The sequence below is a fragment of the Homalodisca vitripennis genome, chromosome 6, assembly GCF_021130785.1.
Source record: "Homalodisca vitripennis isolate AUS2020 chromosome 6, UT_GWSS_2.1, whole genome shotgun sequence".
Lineage (NCBI taxonomy): Eukaryota > Metazoa > Arthropoda > Insecta > Hemiptera > Cicadellidae > Homalodisca > Homalodisca vitripennis.
In genome coordinates this window covers 118,888,035-118,906,494 of record NC_060212.1, presented here as the reverse complement: position 1 = coordinate 118,906,494, position 18,460 = coordinate 118,888,035, and the positions used below count along the sequence as shown (strand labels likewise).

Sequence of the window (18,460 nt, the reverse complement as noted above, 5' to 3'; positions counted from 1 at the left end):
ATGTAATTTAAATATATGTATGCTGTACTAAACTACGGAAAGGGGTTTGAAAATACAGTGATACATTTTAATAGGTTTGCCAGGTACTGAACTAAATTAAATTCAGAGGAGTACAGAGCGAGAACGCGCGGACTGCTCATTCCACTATTCTAATACGCGGGCTATCTCTAGTTGGCAGGAGGGGCCCCTCCATCCCCACTCTTTCTCACCACCTGGCATGATCGCCCCATTGAACACACACGGGAGGAGCTCGTTAGCACTGTGCATTGTTATTAAAATGGCGGGTTGTAGAAAGTTTAGTTCTTTTGACCAGTTGACAACTTTTATCAATAATAAAGAAAATACGGACCATATTCAATTAAGAATAAGTGATTCGAGGTTTGCTATATACTTTAAACTGTACCAATATCCCTTCTATAAGAACCTACTGTCCTGATAAAGTCCGATAATACTTAAGTGATTAATAATAAAACTATTTTTAATTGGTAAATGGAAGAATTAATTTTCAAATATCTCAAGACGAGAGACTAATTTCCCTCTTACCACTTACGTACAATATACAATGAAATCATAACCATTTGAGTGTTATTAGTAAATAAAACAAATGTTCCAGTTATTTTATGCTATTAAATGACATACATATTTAATATGACAAAAATTATTTATAATTAATTATGATTTCTCTTAATGACTATTAATTGAAACATTCCAGTAAAATTGCGAGAACAAAACTATATCTTAATAAACTACGAAGTGTAGATTCTGGTACATGGTTAATTTTTAGTTGTATATTTTTATTCTTTTTTAATTTATTTAAGCGTACACTTTTATTACATTAACGTTCAATACATTAGCAATGCATATGCAATTAATAAAATAGTCTACAAATTGTGTTTTTTTATATTTCTAAGGCACTGGTGTTAATGTGACAGTTATGGCTGCCCTTTCGTTACGTCACGGTCGACGTCACCACTCATCGCCCGTCTGTCTAATCTACAGACGGTAACCGGCCATATAGCCACAGCGTTGTTTATATTAGTGAGGAATATTGCGTTCTGAAATTTGAGCTTCGAAGGTTATTTAGGTTAATTTTTCTCCGATGTAGGGTGACAATATTGACAATGAGCATATTCATTTGAGATGTAAATCGTTAATATTGAGTTGTCACATATTTCTATTTAAAAATCAGTAATGGCTACAGAAATATTTTGTCGACGAGTAAAGCAATGGTAAGCACAGTTTCTTTTTAACCCTCGAGCTGGCAGTTGAAATTTCCTCAAGTGGCAGGCCATTTTGAGGTGTTTTGCAGTAGTATTGGTTTTTATTTTTTTTTAAATATAATTTGATTATAAACCTATATGTATTATATATCACTGTTTTCACAAGAAAATTTACTTTTTATTCATGGAAATAAAAACCCAAAAATATAAGAAATTTATCACTTTTTTTTACTAAGTTTGTTTTCAAAAAATAAAAAAGGTATGTAAAAGTGGTGGGGGTGCACCTATAAAAGACATATTGTGTGAAAAAAAATATTTCCAAAATACCCAAAATGTTGAAAATTTTTTTATAGTTTTAGAAAATGTATAGTTTACTACACTTTTTTTAATTAAAACAATTATGAAATACTCTATAATCTGAAGATAGTACAATACGGCTAAATTCGTTGCTATGGGTACGACTGTGTTACAAAAATTCATCAAAACCTTAATTATTACTCGAAAAATTCATAAAATACATTAAAAGTAAGCTTATAAAAATAAATAAAGAAGCTTTAAGTTATATCATGATCATCGCATATGAAAATGATCCTAAAGCTAACTAAAACTATCACAACACTGCACATAGCCTAGAACACAAAATCTCACTAATATATTTTTTCACATATATTTCTTCATAACATGACAAAATAAACTGATAAAACACAATATACGAGAATTTATACGCATAAATAAACACACTTATTTCATGTAATAAACTTACGTTTTAGATGGACAAGAATAACGCGACCGGGTAACAATACAACAAAAATGGCCGACTGTTTACAAACAACTCTCGTTTTCAATATGTCATACTTAAATCATGGCATACAAAACAAAACAAAATACATCGATCAAATCAGCAACTATTTCTGATTCCAGTGGTAGAATCATTGCAGTTTAGTTCGTGTATTGATTATAACAGATGTCAAACGGGCACGTGTCAAATCGACTGATTTTCAGGCGACTGCCACTACAGAAACATTAATATCGACTGATAATCAGGCGACTGCCAGTTGTAGGGTTAAACCTTTGAAGAAATTGCTTCACACTGCATGAGATTTAACAAGCCTATTAATTTAAAACGTATTAAGGTTTTATAATGCATTATGTTGTTTCAATAACCCACTAAGCGAGTATATCATCTATTCATTTGGATTAACTGCCCACTATTGCAAAATATATTTAGGCCACAACTTTATGGCTTTTGTAATGGTGAAAATAATTTTCATTCAGGTTCTTATAGAAATAGTAAATAGTCCAGATTAAGATTTAAGTTTACAAGTACCACACTCATTTTAAAACTGAAAATAGATTCTATGGAAAATTTAATCCTTTCCATGTTGTAGAACGATATATCCTAGTATTAAATTTTCATATCCTTATTCAAGTTTTATGCCAGTTAATCACCTATTGTGTAAATCAAAGGTTCCATCCTGGCTCCACTGTTAATCTTCGAGTATGTGAAAGATCTAAATCTGCACACCAACTAATATATTATGGAGTATGCCGATTACACTAATATATTGATTTGAGCTGATACTCTAAATTTACGTGACGTATTGATATACTCATCTAGAAATCAATTCAGCATTCTAAACACAACCTTTCATTAAATGTAGAGAAAACAAAATTATGCACTTCAAACCTGGAAGAGACCGGACAGAGATTGCCACTGTGCTCGGAGATGTTACAATCTTTGAATCTTATTCACTTAACTTTCTCGGATTTCATATGTATAATAAGTTCAAATTGAGTTCTCATATTGAACATATTTTCCAACTTAACTCTTATACTGCTGCTGTGTTCACTATGTTTAGATGTCTGAAAATGCTGTCATGCGCAATAGGGTTTTTCCTATTGCCTTTCAATGTTTGCCAAGATCACTCATTCATAGTAATATCAAAAACATTATGGTAAAGAAGTATTTTATTAATTTTTTTCTAAATCATACATGTTGATTATACTTTTAATCAACTGTATCCTGCTATATTGTAGTTATAATTATGTTGTGGTATGTATTTCCATTTCCTGATTTTGTTGTTGTCAACATTGAAAATATGTAAAAGAAGGTCCACTGGTCAGTAGTTTGTGACACCCTTTTCAGAATACCCTGTATATATGTATTACACTTGGCGAAATCTCTGCAAAAAAGCTACAATAACAAGTTGTTATATTGATATTTAAATTTTTATTTTATAAATCATCTATCATTAATGAATGTTTTACTAAGTAATGTAATTGGAAAATACTTTAGAATGGATTAACTGGAAACAAGTTCCAACCAAGTCAAAGAATGTGACAAAGTATAATTGTCAACATTTTGTTTCCACTAATTAATTGTTCATTTAATTGTTAATTAGGTTGAAACCAGATGTGTGGACCTCTAGACATATGGGTGTAGCCTGTCGCTACCTGACCTCTGGAGAAGTTTCTGCTGCTCTTCGACCATTTTATTTCACCGTTCATCCAGATCTCTTTGGCCAATTCCCTCAAGAAAGGGTGAGTATTTTGATACCTTCAGCTAAATAACATAATAAAACACACAACAGAAAACTGTTTGATCCGAGGCCTTTCTTGTTCCGCAGACTGCACATTTTAATCCTTGTCTGTAAAAAATTATTTAGACAGTTATACCAACATAAAACACAATATATTAGATGGATAATTTTATCGTCAGTTCTTGGTATATTCAGTGCTACTAGGTAAAAGATTGTAAGGCAACTATGTAATAAAAATTTGATGTTTCCGAATAATGCCACCACTGCTTTTACCAGGGAAATTCTTCCACCATTATATGTCAGTGTAGTGATGCAAATATATCAAACAGACATAATATATTTAACACTGATTCTTGAACTTTTTCTTACTAATATTAGTAAAAAATAAATCACAATGTGTAAAATTTAATTTTTTAGAAAGTGAAATGAAATTTATTGTTGTTTTAAGAAGTGATGATATGATATGAACCGATTAGTTTGAGTTTTAACTGTGGCTTTTGTGTTGTTCAGGCAGTAAACGAAAACTCATTAAAAACTTTGAGTTCAATTTTGGAGTCACTTCAAGAAAACAAACCCCAGCGCCCCACTACACTGCGATTTTATCTCAAGCCTCAAGGAGTCGTCATAAATAGAGGTACCAGAAAAAATCATAAAGAATAATGTATCTATGCTGTGATACCCTAAAGTAACTGAAATTACATTGCAGAGGGCAGGGATTGTGTAGTATGCACACTTGCCAATAGACGTGTATAGTGTAACTCATAGCCAGTTCAGTGCCACCTGTGTTGTCGACCTGCTTTGTTCTGTTCATTTGCACTGATTGTTTTTTCTAGCTCTGTTTTGTTCTTGTGTAGTTTTTTATTATGGCAAGTTAAAGTGTTAACATGCACTTACTTTGTTTCTGAGTTGTAACCATGGGACTGTGACTCATCACTAGTAATGAATGGCCTTTGTCAGAAATTCTGGGTTAGTTTCAAAACACATCACCCATCATTCCACGGCAATGTTATTCCGGTTACTTTTAAGATATTAACTCGTAGCTAGCAGACTACATAGATAGAATAGTAGTTAAAAATTCAAGTCTGTATAATTTCAATGAGGTCTGTCCATGTTTATCTTAGCAGTCGTGTCTACTGCTGTACTATGTGCACAAGTTGTCTTCATGGCAGTTATTTGTCTGAAGAAGATATCCTAGAAGCTTGATCCATGCTCCTTCCTTGCCTTAGTTTTCGGGTCATTTTATATAAATTCACAATATTGATTGTTAAATATTTGTGAAGTAATAAATCAGTCAAATCAACAGCATTAACAGCTTTTCTTCCAAAAATGTAATACACTTTCACCTTTCCCAATAATTTTAAACTTTTAAGCTGCAAAATTATAGTAATTTTGTTAATATATATGTAGGGGCTGAAAGAGCTACCTGGTTTTTGGTTCATGATATGTTCACTACAGAGTTATAGTAACAGCCTAGGTCCTTTCTGATTAAACAAAGACCACCCATCCAGAGCATGCTTTCGCTGTTATAAGTTTCGGAAGACCTGACAAATTACAAAAAAAACCTCGTAAAAGGACTAGTTGAACAAATTGACAGTAATGCCTCCGGCGATAGTATGTGACGGTACTGAAGGTAGCACTCTACGCTCATCGGGACAAATGGCAAAACATCTCTCAACATAATACCTATCAGTAAAATATAAAAACTCTAGAAGGTCTGATCATGAATGCCTGAGAGGGTTAAAAATAACACAAGATAAATTGTACAGTAAAAGCGAGCCCTATCAATAGACTATTATGCGAGTCCTCTAATGCACGCTGCCGTTGCGTGGGTCAATGACTGACCAACTCACAGCGTGCCGCAAGCCTGACATAACTTCCCCAATCTTGATAACTATCTTAAAGTAAAGAAAAAAACATGTTCTAGAATATTTACAGTAAATTCACCTAACTATAATAGCTGCAATGCATAGCCTCTATTTAATGAGGAATGTTCACAGGTATAATGCTTTCAGGATTAATCACTGCACCACTGAGTACTCAATATTAACCCTTTGCACTCCAACGTCTGAAATATCGGACATCGTTGTTTTGGCCAAAACCTCGGACGTCCGACATTTCGGACGTTTGCTGTTTAGGCCAAAACCTCGGACGTTTGGTAAATCCTTTATACTGTCTTTATAAATTATCCAAATGCGGTAAATTTGCGATATACGCAAGCTGGATAATTGTTGGATGTAAAAACATAGTAAACCTTTATATTCTATGGCGGTGATGTAGTTTTGCATTGTGTTGTAGAGGTTTGTCAACTTCACCTTTTTTTGTCAGCTGATTTGATCCCAACTTCAACAGCTGATCTCTTCATTGTTTTGTTTAGTCTGATAAATTATTTCAGTCAATAAGGTTATGTTGACGATTTGAGTGATATTTTTGTCAGTAACATATCAGATTCGGAATCATCTGACGATACCAAAAGTGAAAGTGAGGGAGGTATTACGGTACTTTGGGATTATACCGACCACACCCTGACATGAATCGTTATTTGACATTTTACTTCTACTGATTACTAGATTAGCGTAGAACAATAGTTCGTCAATATAAAACAGGAATTGTCTTATCGCAAACCCCTCCCCAACCTCAGACAGAGGTCAAAGTCGAGCAGTCTAGTAGATAACGTGATTGCAGAGTCTCGCTGCCCGTTCAGCTGGTGCGTCGCTTTGTACTTCCGTGTTTTACCCCTACATTTCTCCAAACACAAAAATTCAACAAAAACAAACATTACCAAACAAAAACTAAACTCTTTATTGAAAACAATACACAAAACTTGTTTTTATTCTTGATCACACTCCGCCACCCAAAATGCGAGTGCCTCCGGAGTGTCAACGAAAGAAAAACATCCCCCGAGATAGTACCTATCAGTAAAATATCAAATTCTAGAGGGGCTGATCAGAAATATAAATTGAATTGTAATGGAAAGGCAATTATGTACCATGCAAAAAATTTAAATAATCATGTGATGCCGCGCGGCCTGCCGTAATCGGGATTCTCGAGAAAGATAAGATAACAGCGACAACAATACCGATCACAATACCTGGAAATGCTTGTTGATTGATGGAATGTTAGTTCTGTTACTCAACTACATCGTTTTATAACGTTCTAAGTTCATTGAAAAAGGTTTAAGCGTTGTGGGCATATAACGGAATCTGACCCCATTGATAATCGTTGTAAGTTTGTAATTATGTAATTAAAGAGTTGTTTTTTGTTTTATCATGTTTTTTTCTATAAATTTATATATTTTTGTGTTCTTTATACTGGTGTGATCGGTATAATCCCAAAGTACCGGTATTACGGACATAAAAAGGTATAAAAAAGTAAATATTAACATATAAATCATTTGACAAATAACTCACTATTTGGGGAAATTGTCGGAAATTACAAAACTGCTTACAACATTTTTGTTTATAGAGGTAAGTTTATGAAATTTTATGTGCATGTTTACAATTATGTAAGGAACCTAGAATTAATAATAGTCTATATAATGTCAATGCAATTTTTTTCGGTTATAACAGCTAAAAGTTAACTTTTGTAAAAGTTTTTGCAAAAAAAATTTTTTTATAATTAAAATAATATATTAAAAATAAGGTAATTCCAAATATATATTTTTTTACAATACAGAAGTTTATGAGAAATAAAACAAAACCAAAATTATAACTCTATCTGCTAAAATTAAAAAGTTACAACTTTTTAACAAAACCTTAACAAGATTGATAAAAAGGGCTCCGAGGTTTTCGCCAGTACTTGTTCAATAGAGGCCCGAGTTTTTGGTAGTGACCAAAAATTTTACTCTCGAGTGCAAAGGGTTAATATCTATAGACTATAAGGTATTGAACATATCTATTAAGAATTACTTTTTTATAAGTAGTTGATGGTTTGATCCAATGAGTGTCTTTCGATTGTTGAAAAATAATCTGTATAAAATAAATTGTTGTTTTTAGGAAATGTGTTTTGTCTTCCAAAGTATGAAATATAATTGAACTTTGATTTCAGAGAGTCTAAAATCAGTAAACATTAGCTTAGTAAAACCAGATATAAGGGAGACCGTGACAGTGATACTGACTTCTTGTAACCTCCCGACAACGTATGTGGACAAAATTGCACCGACTCCTGCGCACAAGCCTGAACCTTCCTTCCGTTCTAAGGTGTATAACTACACTCAGGAACCCAGCACGAACTATAACGAGCACGATTACACTTACAACAGTAGGATCAAGAGACCTGAAAGGAAAACTAAACCACCTAAGGAATTTCAGTCTCTGAGGTAGGTTTTGTGTTATTCAAAATGAGGGGTTTTGTTGATGATTTTTTTTTATTTTGCACATGCAGTAGTTTTAAAAAAGAATTATTACTTTTAAAAAATGTCTGGGCTAAAATTGTTTTAATTCGTCAAATAGGCTACAATACTAAGAGATGGAAGGTAGTATGGTAGATCAGAAGATGCTGTGTGGACAGGAGCTGGCTTGAAGATAACGAAAGTGAGGCGCGGGGGAAGTTAGCAGCAGTGGCCCCTGTGAGAGAAGAGGTAGCCAAACTACAAGAGAGCCTGTGTCAGCGATTTGGGTTGGCAGAATTGGCCTGCGACTGCGGCTGGAACATCGCACACTTCCGTGGCTGCCTACAGAGTTTCCAGTCTCTTGCTACCCAGCACCCCGAGCAGATGACTGCTCTTAAAGGTACTGAATAATATGTTTATTTGAAAATATGACAGGTTATTCCAAAAGTACAGGACTGCAATTATTATAAATATATAGTTTGAGACTTTTGATCCTGCGGAGAGTTCCACTATAGATTTGAATTTGGCACGTAATCTATCAGTAGTCGTGAACATGATAACCAGCTGGGTCATAGCTTTAACAATGGGAGCTTCCTACTATCTGGAATTCTCCTGGACAGGTTTTGATAGGATTATTCCTGCCTAGGATAGCAAGCGTCGAGCGGAGTCGTGGTGCAGCCATCGTTTAAAGTAGGCCAGGTACTGAGATCGTCTAGGCTCAAGTGTTATAGTTAGGGAACTTTCAGAATATCTAAATTATTAGTTTATCTTTTCCTCATCAAAGCTGGTTAGGTTTGGATAGGGGAAATCTAGTGGTGGATCCACGGTAAATAATTAGTCCTCTGGAAAGGTGCCCTCTTCCGGTCATGAATACACGAGGTTGCAATCCTAACTTGATAGTATTCGGTTCTCTTCTGATGTCACGCATTTCACCCTGCACTGTTTTAATTGTCCTTAAAGCAGGTTTGAAAATTTTAAGGATGATTAATAAAAAATTGGTCCTTTATAGCTGTATAGGTGTGCAAAGATCTGGAGTGTTATTATGATGGAATTGCCAGTTCGTATTATGATACATTGTTGGTCATTTGTGATAGAAGGTAACTCACAACAAAGATCAAAACTACATCATTAGTCAGTTGTCTCATCAATAATTCACACACGTTTTCTTTTACTATCCTGTCCTAGTGCCTTCCACACTGCTTATCACTTCTTTAAAATGTTTGAGCCACTTATAAAACTGTACGTTCATTCAAACATTCATCACCTGAAACTCATATTTAATTTCTTTAGGCTCTGCTACATGTTTCTTCAATATTTTGACAAAAATGGAAACAAGCTATCTGTATAGCTATAATTGTCACATCATGACAAAATATTGGTAACACAGTTAAAATCTTGAGATATTTCGGTCTCTTTGTGGAGAACCACCTTCAATTAATACATGTCAAACCTAAACTTGTAAAGTACTCCATTTGTAAGGAACAAGACAAATATCTTTACTGATGATCAGACAGCTTTCAAGTGTTGTACTCTTGTTTTATTGATTTCAAACTTGTTTGAACTTACAACCAAATCATCTCTACTCTTGAATGACAAAAAATGTTACAGTTTTCCTTTGTTCTGTTAAATAATAATTAGATTAATTCTGAAGTTATGGTTATAACATCTTATGGGATACAAATAAATTTCCATGAATCCTTTTAAAATAGGTTAGCTCATTGTGGAGTGATCAAATAACCAGTACGTGTTCTAGCAGGTGCGAATTATTTTACACACCGGCAGCAGAGCAGTAACACATCAAACTGCCTGGTGTTTTTATTATTATTTATAGCATTACTATTAAGGCCCAAAACAATAATATATGCAACCATGTCCAAGTAAAACAACTTCAAATTTAAAATCGGCTATATATATATATATATATATATATATATATATATATACAAACATTAAACAAATATTAAAAGTACTAAAGTTTTGTAGAACTGTTTATTAGATCACAATGGGCAAACTAAGTATTTGAATAATTCAAATACATATTATAGAGCCAACTCCAACAAATGGTAAAGCAAAAGATTTGTATTAATTTTGTCAAAGCCTTCAAGAATTATGGGGAGAAGTGTATTTGTGAATTTTTTCAAGATTATTCAACTAATATTTTACTAAAACATTAAGCTTCAAAAATGTATCTTTTTGAACCTCTATCATGTGAAATAATTTGAAATTTCATTTGTATTTTTTATACAACATGCTTTCACTATCATTTTAATATTTTACAATTTACATATTTGGAAATATTATTACATGTTTAACATAATGTACATACAAGATAAGATTATAAATTGAAATAATACAAGTTTTTATTGTGATCTAATTTATTTTTAGTTGTTATAATTAAAAGTGAACAATTGATAATTTAGGAAGATCACTGGTGTTCAGTAATGACACAGGAGTCAGCATGAAAGGACAGGTGTTGCTGAACAGTGGAGAAGTGAGACAGCACTGGTTAGATGTAAGTTCAATCAAATTTCTTACTGTCAAATTTTACGTTTTATATCTGATTAATTTGTACTTATAATGTATGTAATAAATGGAAAATAGTCATGTTTCCACTGTATTTTGTTTACAGTTTTATTTAAAAATTTGACAACTATTTAAAGACCTGCAGATAAATATGTCTCAGTAGTGGAGTATCTTGGGAATTTTTACACAATCTATACACACACACACGCACGGATGGACAGAGAAACGGACAGACAGAGAGAGAAAGAGGAGTTACCATGTCACTCTGAAATAATAAATTCGTAGATATGGAAATAAAATTTTCAAATGTATATAAACTTAATGTTCTAAATATCTCTTTATTACAGATTATTTTGGTTCGCAATTTTGCAACAAAGTTTTAATACTTGAACATAAAGACTATATTACAAAAATATTCAATGAGCAAACCCAATTAATTACAAACATAACCTATAAGAATCAAATGCTTCAAAACCCATTGTAATGAAGTTGTTCTAAAAAAGTTTAGATGTTAATCATTCAGAAGTGGAATTTTACATGAAATCAGTAACATTGTGTTTCCCATTCCCCTTTAACCAACCAACCATCAGTTATAAATCAGTGTTGTCTTTGATATGGTGTATATATCATGTACTGTTCCAATTCACAATATGAGTTTTTTTCTATCTCTGCCATGTCTCATTAACCCGATTTGACATTAGTCAATTGTACATTAGTAGTCAAAAACTACACAAATTGTACAAGTTTATACTATATTGTCCGCCAAGTTACTTACTAAGCATACAAGAAGACCATTTTATGCATGCTGATTTCATATTATTAAATAATTCTGTGGTGGATATTATAACCATCCAACGTATAAAAATGTACAGAAACTTTTAATCACCTGTTATATTGCACAGTAAGTTTCACAAGGGTAACACTGGAAATGCAGTTGTTGGTAATTATTTAATGTTCAAGATCTGAGATAAAGTGCCCCTAACGGCATAAACCCTGTTCTACCTCCATTAAAAAACCAAAAGAAGAAAAAAGAGCTCCCTGTTGAAGAAGATTAAATATAATTTAGTAGATGATGTTGAATTTTTTTAGCCTCTCGGCTATTATATTTAATGAAGATCAATTAGTAGTAGTTTTGAAAAATCTTGTATTTTTAGTTTCAATCATCACACATCGGATGGTAGATTTTTGAAATAACGTAGTTAATTTAAAAAAATAATAGTGATGTGATATAAACATAAATATAACTGTTAAGTTTTATATTTTCTAAAGTTATTCTTTTCTTGAATCCTTTGTACAGATGAAATCAGGCCAATCAAAAAACTATTTGGTCTGAGTTTTGTCTCAGTAAAAAAAGTAATAAATAAATATATATATTTCTATATTTAATACAGTGTAATTTCAAACTTATATTAATATATATATAACTTACTAATATGAGAAGCCCCCTATCCTAGATTAATATTCCAGGATCATACAAAGTTTATAGACATAACTTAATCTACAAGTAGCTGAAATCATTGTGTTGGTAATACAGCATCAATTAACATTTCAGTTGCTGCTGCAACTTAGACAGTAAATTTAGGTCCATTTCCATTAATAATTTAAAAGGGATATGTCGCTTATACTTATTTTTGTGGTTGGTGTAAGAGATGACTTATGTAGAGGACAGTTCTCAGTTGTATAAAATGAAACTCTGATCATAATATGTTACCAGTCTTATGTATTGTTAGACTAACAAATTTATATTCAAAATGCAACCTTCTCTGGATTGTGAATAATTTGTTTCAATCATAAATTATTTTTACTTCCGTTTTTTAAGTATCATTTTTGTATTCCTATTGGATTTTACTTTATTTTTTATTAAAAAAAAGTTTATCTTAAAAATTTGTTATTATCTTTTCATGAGTTTATTTTTATATCTTTCTAAGAAAACATACATTTTTATGGAACTATAAAATCATTATTATTTTCTTTTATAGTTCATTAAAAACCTGCACAAAGAAGAAGAAGTGTTGTTGACTGTGCCTGCCTTCGAGAAAGCAACCTCTCGAGTCTTGAAAGATATCAGAGTTGTTCGAAGGTCAGTGTTACTTTTAATTTATAACATTAAGGTTAAAATTGCTGCAGTAAATAATAATCATCTATGAAATCTACTAATTTTGTATACTGTATTACAATTTTTTTTTATATTAACTTTGTACCGTTAGTTAGTTCCATTTTATATAATGCAACATTTCACAACCTAGTTAGCCAGTACAACTTAATATTATTTTTTATCCAATTTTTATCCCATGTGTTATCGTCATTCGGTACAACTTGGTTCTACAGTCTGGAATAATATTGTCTCTCTTTAGAAAATTTCAACCGAAAACTATGGCCAAAGAATATGAGAAGAATCTGCGCAGACTAACAACTTCACTGAGTGACTACCAGGGTCGCCGGGGCTACCCGAAACATTGGCCGGAGTCTTTGGCGAACTATGAACTGGTTGTGGAGACGTAAGTTTTGACTCAAACACTTTCTGTGGATTAGATTTTGGATCTTAAATAATAGAATTGTTGATTTAAATTTCCATATGCCATCAATGTAACAGTTGAAATATTTTTAAAATCATAAAAATGTTTTATAATTTCTGGAAAAAACCAAGTTTTCACATTTTTTTTATTTTTAAAGAATGAAGGAAAAGGAATTCCACTCAAAAATGAATCTAACTATAGTCATTTTAATATAATTTTTAACATCCTTTTACAAACAATTCTATACTGCATAACCAAGGATTCTCCAAAACAAAGATATCTGCACAACACCTCTATTTAAGAAAATAATCTTCATATGCCGGAATGAACATGTTCAACACGATGCCAGAATACTAGAAAGACAACTCAGGAGCTATAAAGAGGGAACTGCAGTATTGGCTGCAGGACCACGCATTCCAGACGCTGGAAGATTTCTCCTCATGGAGTGACAAACCTTTATTTGACCTTTCACCTAACAACATTTCACTTTCTATTTTGACTCTCTAACGTGTCATAATGATATTATTAATAAAGTATATGTCTATAGTAAAATAGATAGTATTGTCTAACAATCTTTAACTGATTTTAATATCAACCCAAACGTTTAAGTAGTTATTACAGTGTAATTTTGATTTCTTATGTTGGTAGTTCTGTGCTAAAATTAGTTGAATATTAAATACTTCAAAATTTACAACTAGGCTACTTCAACCGAATCAACGTTTGATATATTATATTGGTAATATTTGAGGCCGATTGAATGAGTAGTTCAAAATAAAATGGTACCAGCATTAACAATGAAAAGATGGGTCCACCCCATCCATCTTCCGAAGGTTTACAATAATTTTATTGGAAGATACAGATACAGTAGTCTTTATGTTCTAACATCAAGACAGACACTGGCCTCATGTACATTAGATAGCGAGAGAAGAAAAACTGTTAACAAAGTCAGTGCCAGTTCATGCTATGCATTATTTGGAACACAGAGTATTTATTTGCCAATTTCCATGATCTCCCCTTCTAGGTTAAAAATTTATTGACACTGTAAAAGGGTCTGTCTGCTAACCAAGATTTTAACTTCTTCTTTAACACTTTCAGCTCCAAGACCTTCAAGAATGCGGGCAAAGTATTGAAAAACTTTGCTCCTGCATAGGAAGGTTTTGCTTCAAAGAGTTTCAAGCGATCGGCTGGCAAATTAGTCTGTTCCATGTCTGGTGCAGTGTGTTTGAATATAATGTGTACAAAACCTAATAAAGTATTCAGCCAATGGTTGAACAAGTAGCAATAAATACATTAGTGCTAGTTTAGAAGTTACAATAATCCTGCGTTTGTAGCGAAGCTGGACCACTGATGGTGTCCCCTACAGGCCAGTTCATAGTTCCTGCATCCTGTCCTTCGTTTCTTCTAGTCACCTTCATATCTGAAAATCTGGATAATGCTGCTAAACTTCTACATCATTATAGAGCGTAAGTTGTGCAAAACTTTCATTGATGTTTACAACTGGTTCTAAAGTTTTAATTTAAGAAATTATTCTGTTAAATCCTTTTATATATATACACAAGTAGGCAAGATTATGGTGTTTCTAGACCACTTTTAGAGCCAAGAGAAAGTCTCTGTACAAACATAAAAAATTAATGTAAAAAACATAAAAACCATAAAATAAACAAGAATTTTTACGTTTATATACAGTAGACAGTGTGAGTTAAAAGTATGGATACACTCTGTTTAGTTTTTATGGATAAAGATGGAGGGATGGAACTCAAGACATCTTTCTAGGAAATAGAAAAGAACTTTTTAGTCACTGTTACAACTTTTGCCAATTTCCCCATAATGGTGTGCTCAAAATTTTTAAATTTGAAAACCCATAAAGTGGCATCTCATTTGAAATGTCTTGATAAAAGAAGAAGAGCAGTGGAAACTAGAGCTTTCTCATCTCTTCTTGAGCATGTAATTTCTTGACACTTTAGTGGGCTGTTGCTCCTAAACGGATAAGTAAAAAAGAAAATTGCTGTAAAATTGTTTTGAAATGTGTTGGATCCAAACTTGCTGGAAAATATAGAGTATTTTCCATTAGAAATTTTAAAGTTAGCGGCCATTTTGGTAAATGGCGGGCAAAGTTTTGAATTCCATATCTAGTTTTATATTTTCACCAAAAAGTAAGTGGTGTCCCAATAAAAACTTTCCTTTAAATTCAGTTGTTTTTTGATACCAATAGTGGTACAGCTAAAATGAACATTCCTGTATATCAACACAGATCAAACAAGATTTAACACAAGTCCAAAATACTACATTTGTAGTATGAAACATAGATGAAAACTCAAGCTTATTATATGCATATGTTTTATATATATATATATATATCCTAAAAGGAAAAGAATAATTTTTAATAAGACTAAAGCGAATTGAATTTTGAAGCATTAGTTTACTTTAGAAAGACATAGAAATTATTTGCAACAATTTTAGATATTTGTTAAAAATGGTGTTGTAATATGATGTAGGCACAAGCATATAGAGAAAGAGTTGCACGAGCAGTGTGTCAGTGAGCTACAGTTGGCTGCACTGCTCAAGGATGATAGCGTGACGCCCGACCTTATGACGGCATGTCTGCGCCGACTTCTGGATCACCGACAACACTTAGCAGTGCACCTGCACCAGGCGCGGCTTCACATCACCAACTACTACTCTGTTATGTCAGATGGTCAGATGTGCATCCCATGGAACTTCAAACTCTGATAAATCCAATCTAGTCTAAAATCTTGTATATAAGTTGATTAAAAATGGTGGAAAACTAGTTTTTAAGGATTTAGAATCTCAATACTCGCATCAAAATGAGTCATACAGTACTTTAAATTAAGTTACCATGCATTTCAAAACCAAATATAGTTAGATCTTAATTTTAGTGATAATACTTCCCCAAAACCTGTATTTAATATGTTTTGTACATTTTATTTTGTTTTACAGGAAAACTGTTTATGCTTTATTAATATTAAGTTAAATTTTTAGATATTACTTAAAATTAGAACCTTTACAAGATCTTGTAAAAATTGTTACACTACACTTAAATATATTGTTTTAAATAAAACTAACCTTTTGGACTTTATTTAGTTAGCAGGTTACACCTTAGAATCCAGTTAAAAACTAATTTTTTAGTATAGGTACTAGAATTATAGATTATCAAAGCAAATTATTTATCATATTTATGAATGTTTTCCAGGGCATTATGCCTATCAAAAATATTTTTAATTTAATCAATAACGCCAGATTTTACTTGATTGGGAATGAGAACAAAATTATAAGTACTAAATATTTCTACAAATTATGGAACGGAAAAATAGGCCTAAGGAAAAATTAAAATACAACATACTATGTGGATAGATTATGAACATGTCTAGAACAAACATTGTTACTGTACTGGATTTGGGCATATTTATTAAAACTAGTATTGGATCAAATTATACAAATGTTCATGATTTAGAACCAGAAAATGTATTAAAACCTAATGTTGGGCAGTTCAATACTGGAAGTGGAACGTGAAATTTGAAATGAAATGAAATTAAATATGCCTTTATTTAAGAAGCAGAGTTAGGGCTATTTAGCCCTCTCTACCACTCAACCTCATATAATATACAGATATTATGTACATTGCTACATATATGTATTGCATTGTAAATTTGCTGTCACACTCAATTTGCCTATGGAGTGCTAAAAATGAATATTGATAAACAATTTAAATCTGAAAATAATTGCAATACAAATTTTTTTCTTATGTAATATTATGGTTTGTGTAAACGTTAAGAGTAATAAATACTGTTTTTAAGAGTCTCAGAGAGGATAGGTGTTTAGTGATAGTGGTGTCGCAAAATAACGTTTTAGTATTTCAAAAACAAGAATAAATTAAAGAATTATTAATTTTGGGGTAATGTCTAGTAAATGTAGATTTAAAGAATAGAATATCAGTATTGGTTTATTTCACAACTACAGGACCATTGTTGAATTATTTCACTCATTGTGACCTCATCTCGAAAATGCAGTAAAAACTTAATACGGAGAGTGTTTACACGTAAAGCTTTTGTGGGGCTCAACCACAATATAATAACTTGACATAAAATAGAACTGCTAGTTGGAAATACTAATAAGAGTAAAAATACTCCAAGAGTAAAGCAAGTATGAAAAAAGCTTTGTTCCGTGTAGATAATGTAACATTATAGCCCAGGTGAGAAAGGTGTGTTACCTAACCAAAGAGGGAAAGTAAAAATTTCCCTAAAAAAGTCTAGTAATTTTTTTTTATTGCCATTGATTTTTACAATTCTCTATACCCTGACAATACAGCAATGCATGTTTAGACCACTAGAAGCTGCTTACTTAGTTTCAATACACCTGGTTTAGAGAGGAACAAAAACTAAACAATTAATTTACTTAATCTTAAAACTAAATAAAGTATTCGCTTCAGACACTTCTTAAAGCAGTTTTCCTGTCTTCTACGGTATTGAATATTATTAATATATAATAATAACTTGTTCTTAGTAAAATGTTATTATTATTACAGTTGGAGCTGGTAGAAAATGTGTGTCTTAAGGCAGAACGAACTGTGTAACCCTTATAGAAATTATCATCATCACTGAACTCTTTGAGTCAAAATTTATTTTGTGCCAACAATGTAATACTGGAGACACAAAAAACCTTTCTTTGGCTTATGTATACAGAAGTTATAACACCACAGTTTGTTTAACTGTTTGGTTTGGTACCATTTGTGTTAAGTCCAATTCTAAACTGATAATAATTGTCACACAATCAAAGTTGTAATATAAAATTGTTGGGATTTTTGTGATATTGTGAAATATAATTTCATAAATAAATTACATGTGTTTCTTTTAATGTTTCCAATTACCTTTGTGTGAATATTTTCTTAAAGGTGAGTTATATTTTAATTTTAGTCATGTTGGCACACAAGCCTGATCAACCTGGAAACCCCTTATCAGTTGATTATCAAACAAGCTGCAGCTCCAACTGGCCAAACAACAATTAACTCCGATTTTCCTGTTAGACTTGGATGTTCACTGATATGGTTCACCATGCTCAACACCACTTTCTTCTCCTATAATTTTAACCTTGAGAGTTGGAAGTGAATCTCCATGAGGGATTTGTACGGGAGTTGTTTGTGTGCCTCTAAGTATGTCTGCGTACATGACTCCCTATCTACCTGGAACATCTGATTGGACGTTTACCTGCTGCTGTGTACCACCTGAAGTGAACCCTTGGAGGTTACTGCCTTAACTTTGGACTGTAATCAGCTGTGGATGTGACCTACGTATAAGTAGCAATTCTATTGTTATTCAA

General features: G+C 32.3%; 1 protein-coding gene across 1 annotated transcript; it reads left to right on the top strand.

Annotated features, from left to right (window-relative positions):
- Window positions 1–1,030: 1,030 nt before the first annotated feature.
- Window positions 1,031–17,982, top strand: LOC124364825 (T-cell activation inhibitor, mitochondrial-like). Its single transcript, XM_046820600.1, has 10 exons — window positions 1,031–1,229; window positions 3,623–3,761; window positions 4,271–4,394; window positions 7,805–8,075; window positions 8,267–8,487; window positions 10,508–10,599; window positions 12,590–12,690; window positions 12,965–13,108; window positions 14,458–14,589; window positions 15,622–17,982. The coding sequence occupies exons 1-10, from the start codon at window positions 1,192–1,194 to the stop codon at window positions 15,854–15,856; spliced, it is 1,497 nt and encodes a 498-aa protein (XP_046676556.1). The 5' UTR covers window positions 1,031–1,191; the 3' UTR covers window positions 15,857–17,982.
- The last annotated feature ends 478 nt before the right edge of the window (window positions 17,983–18,460 follow it).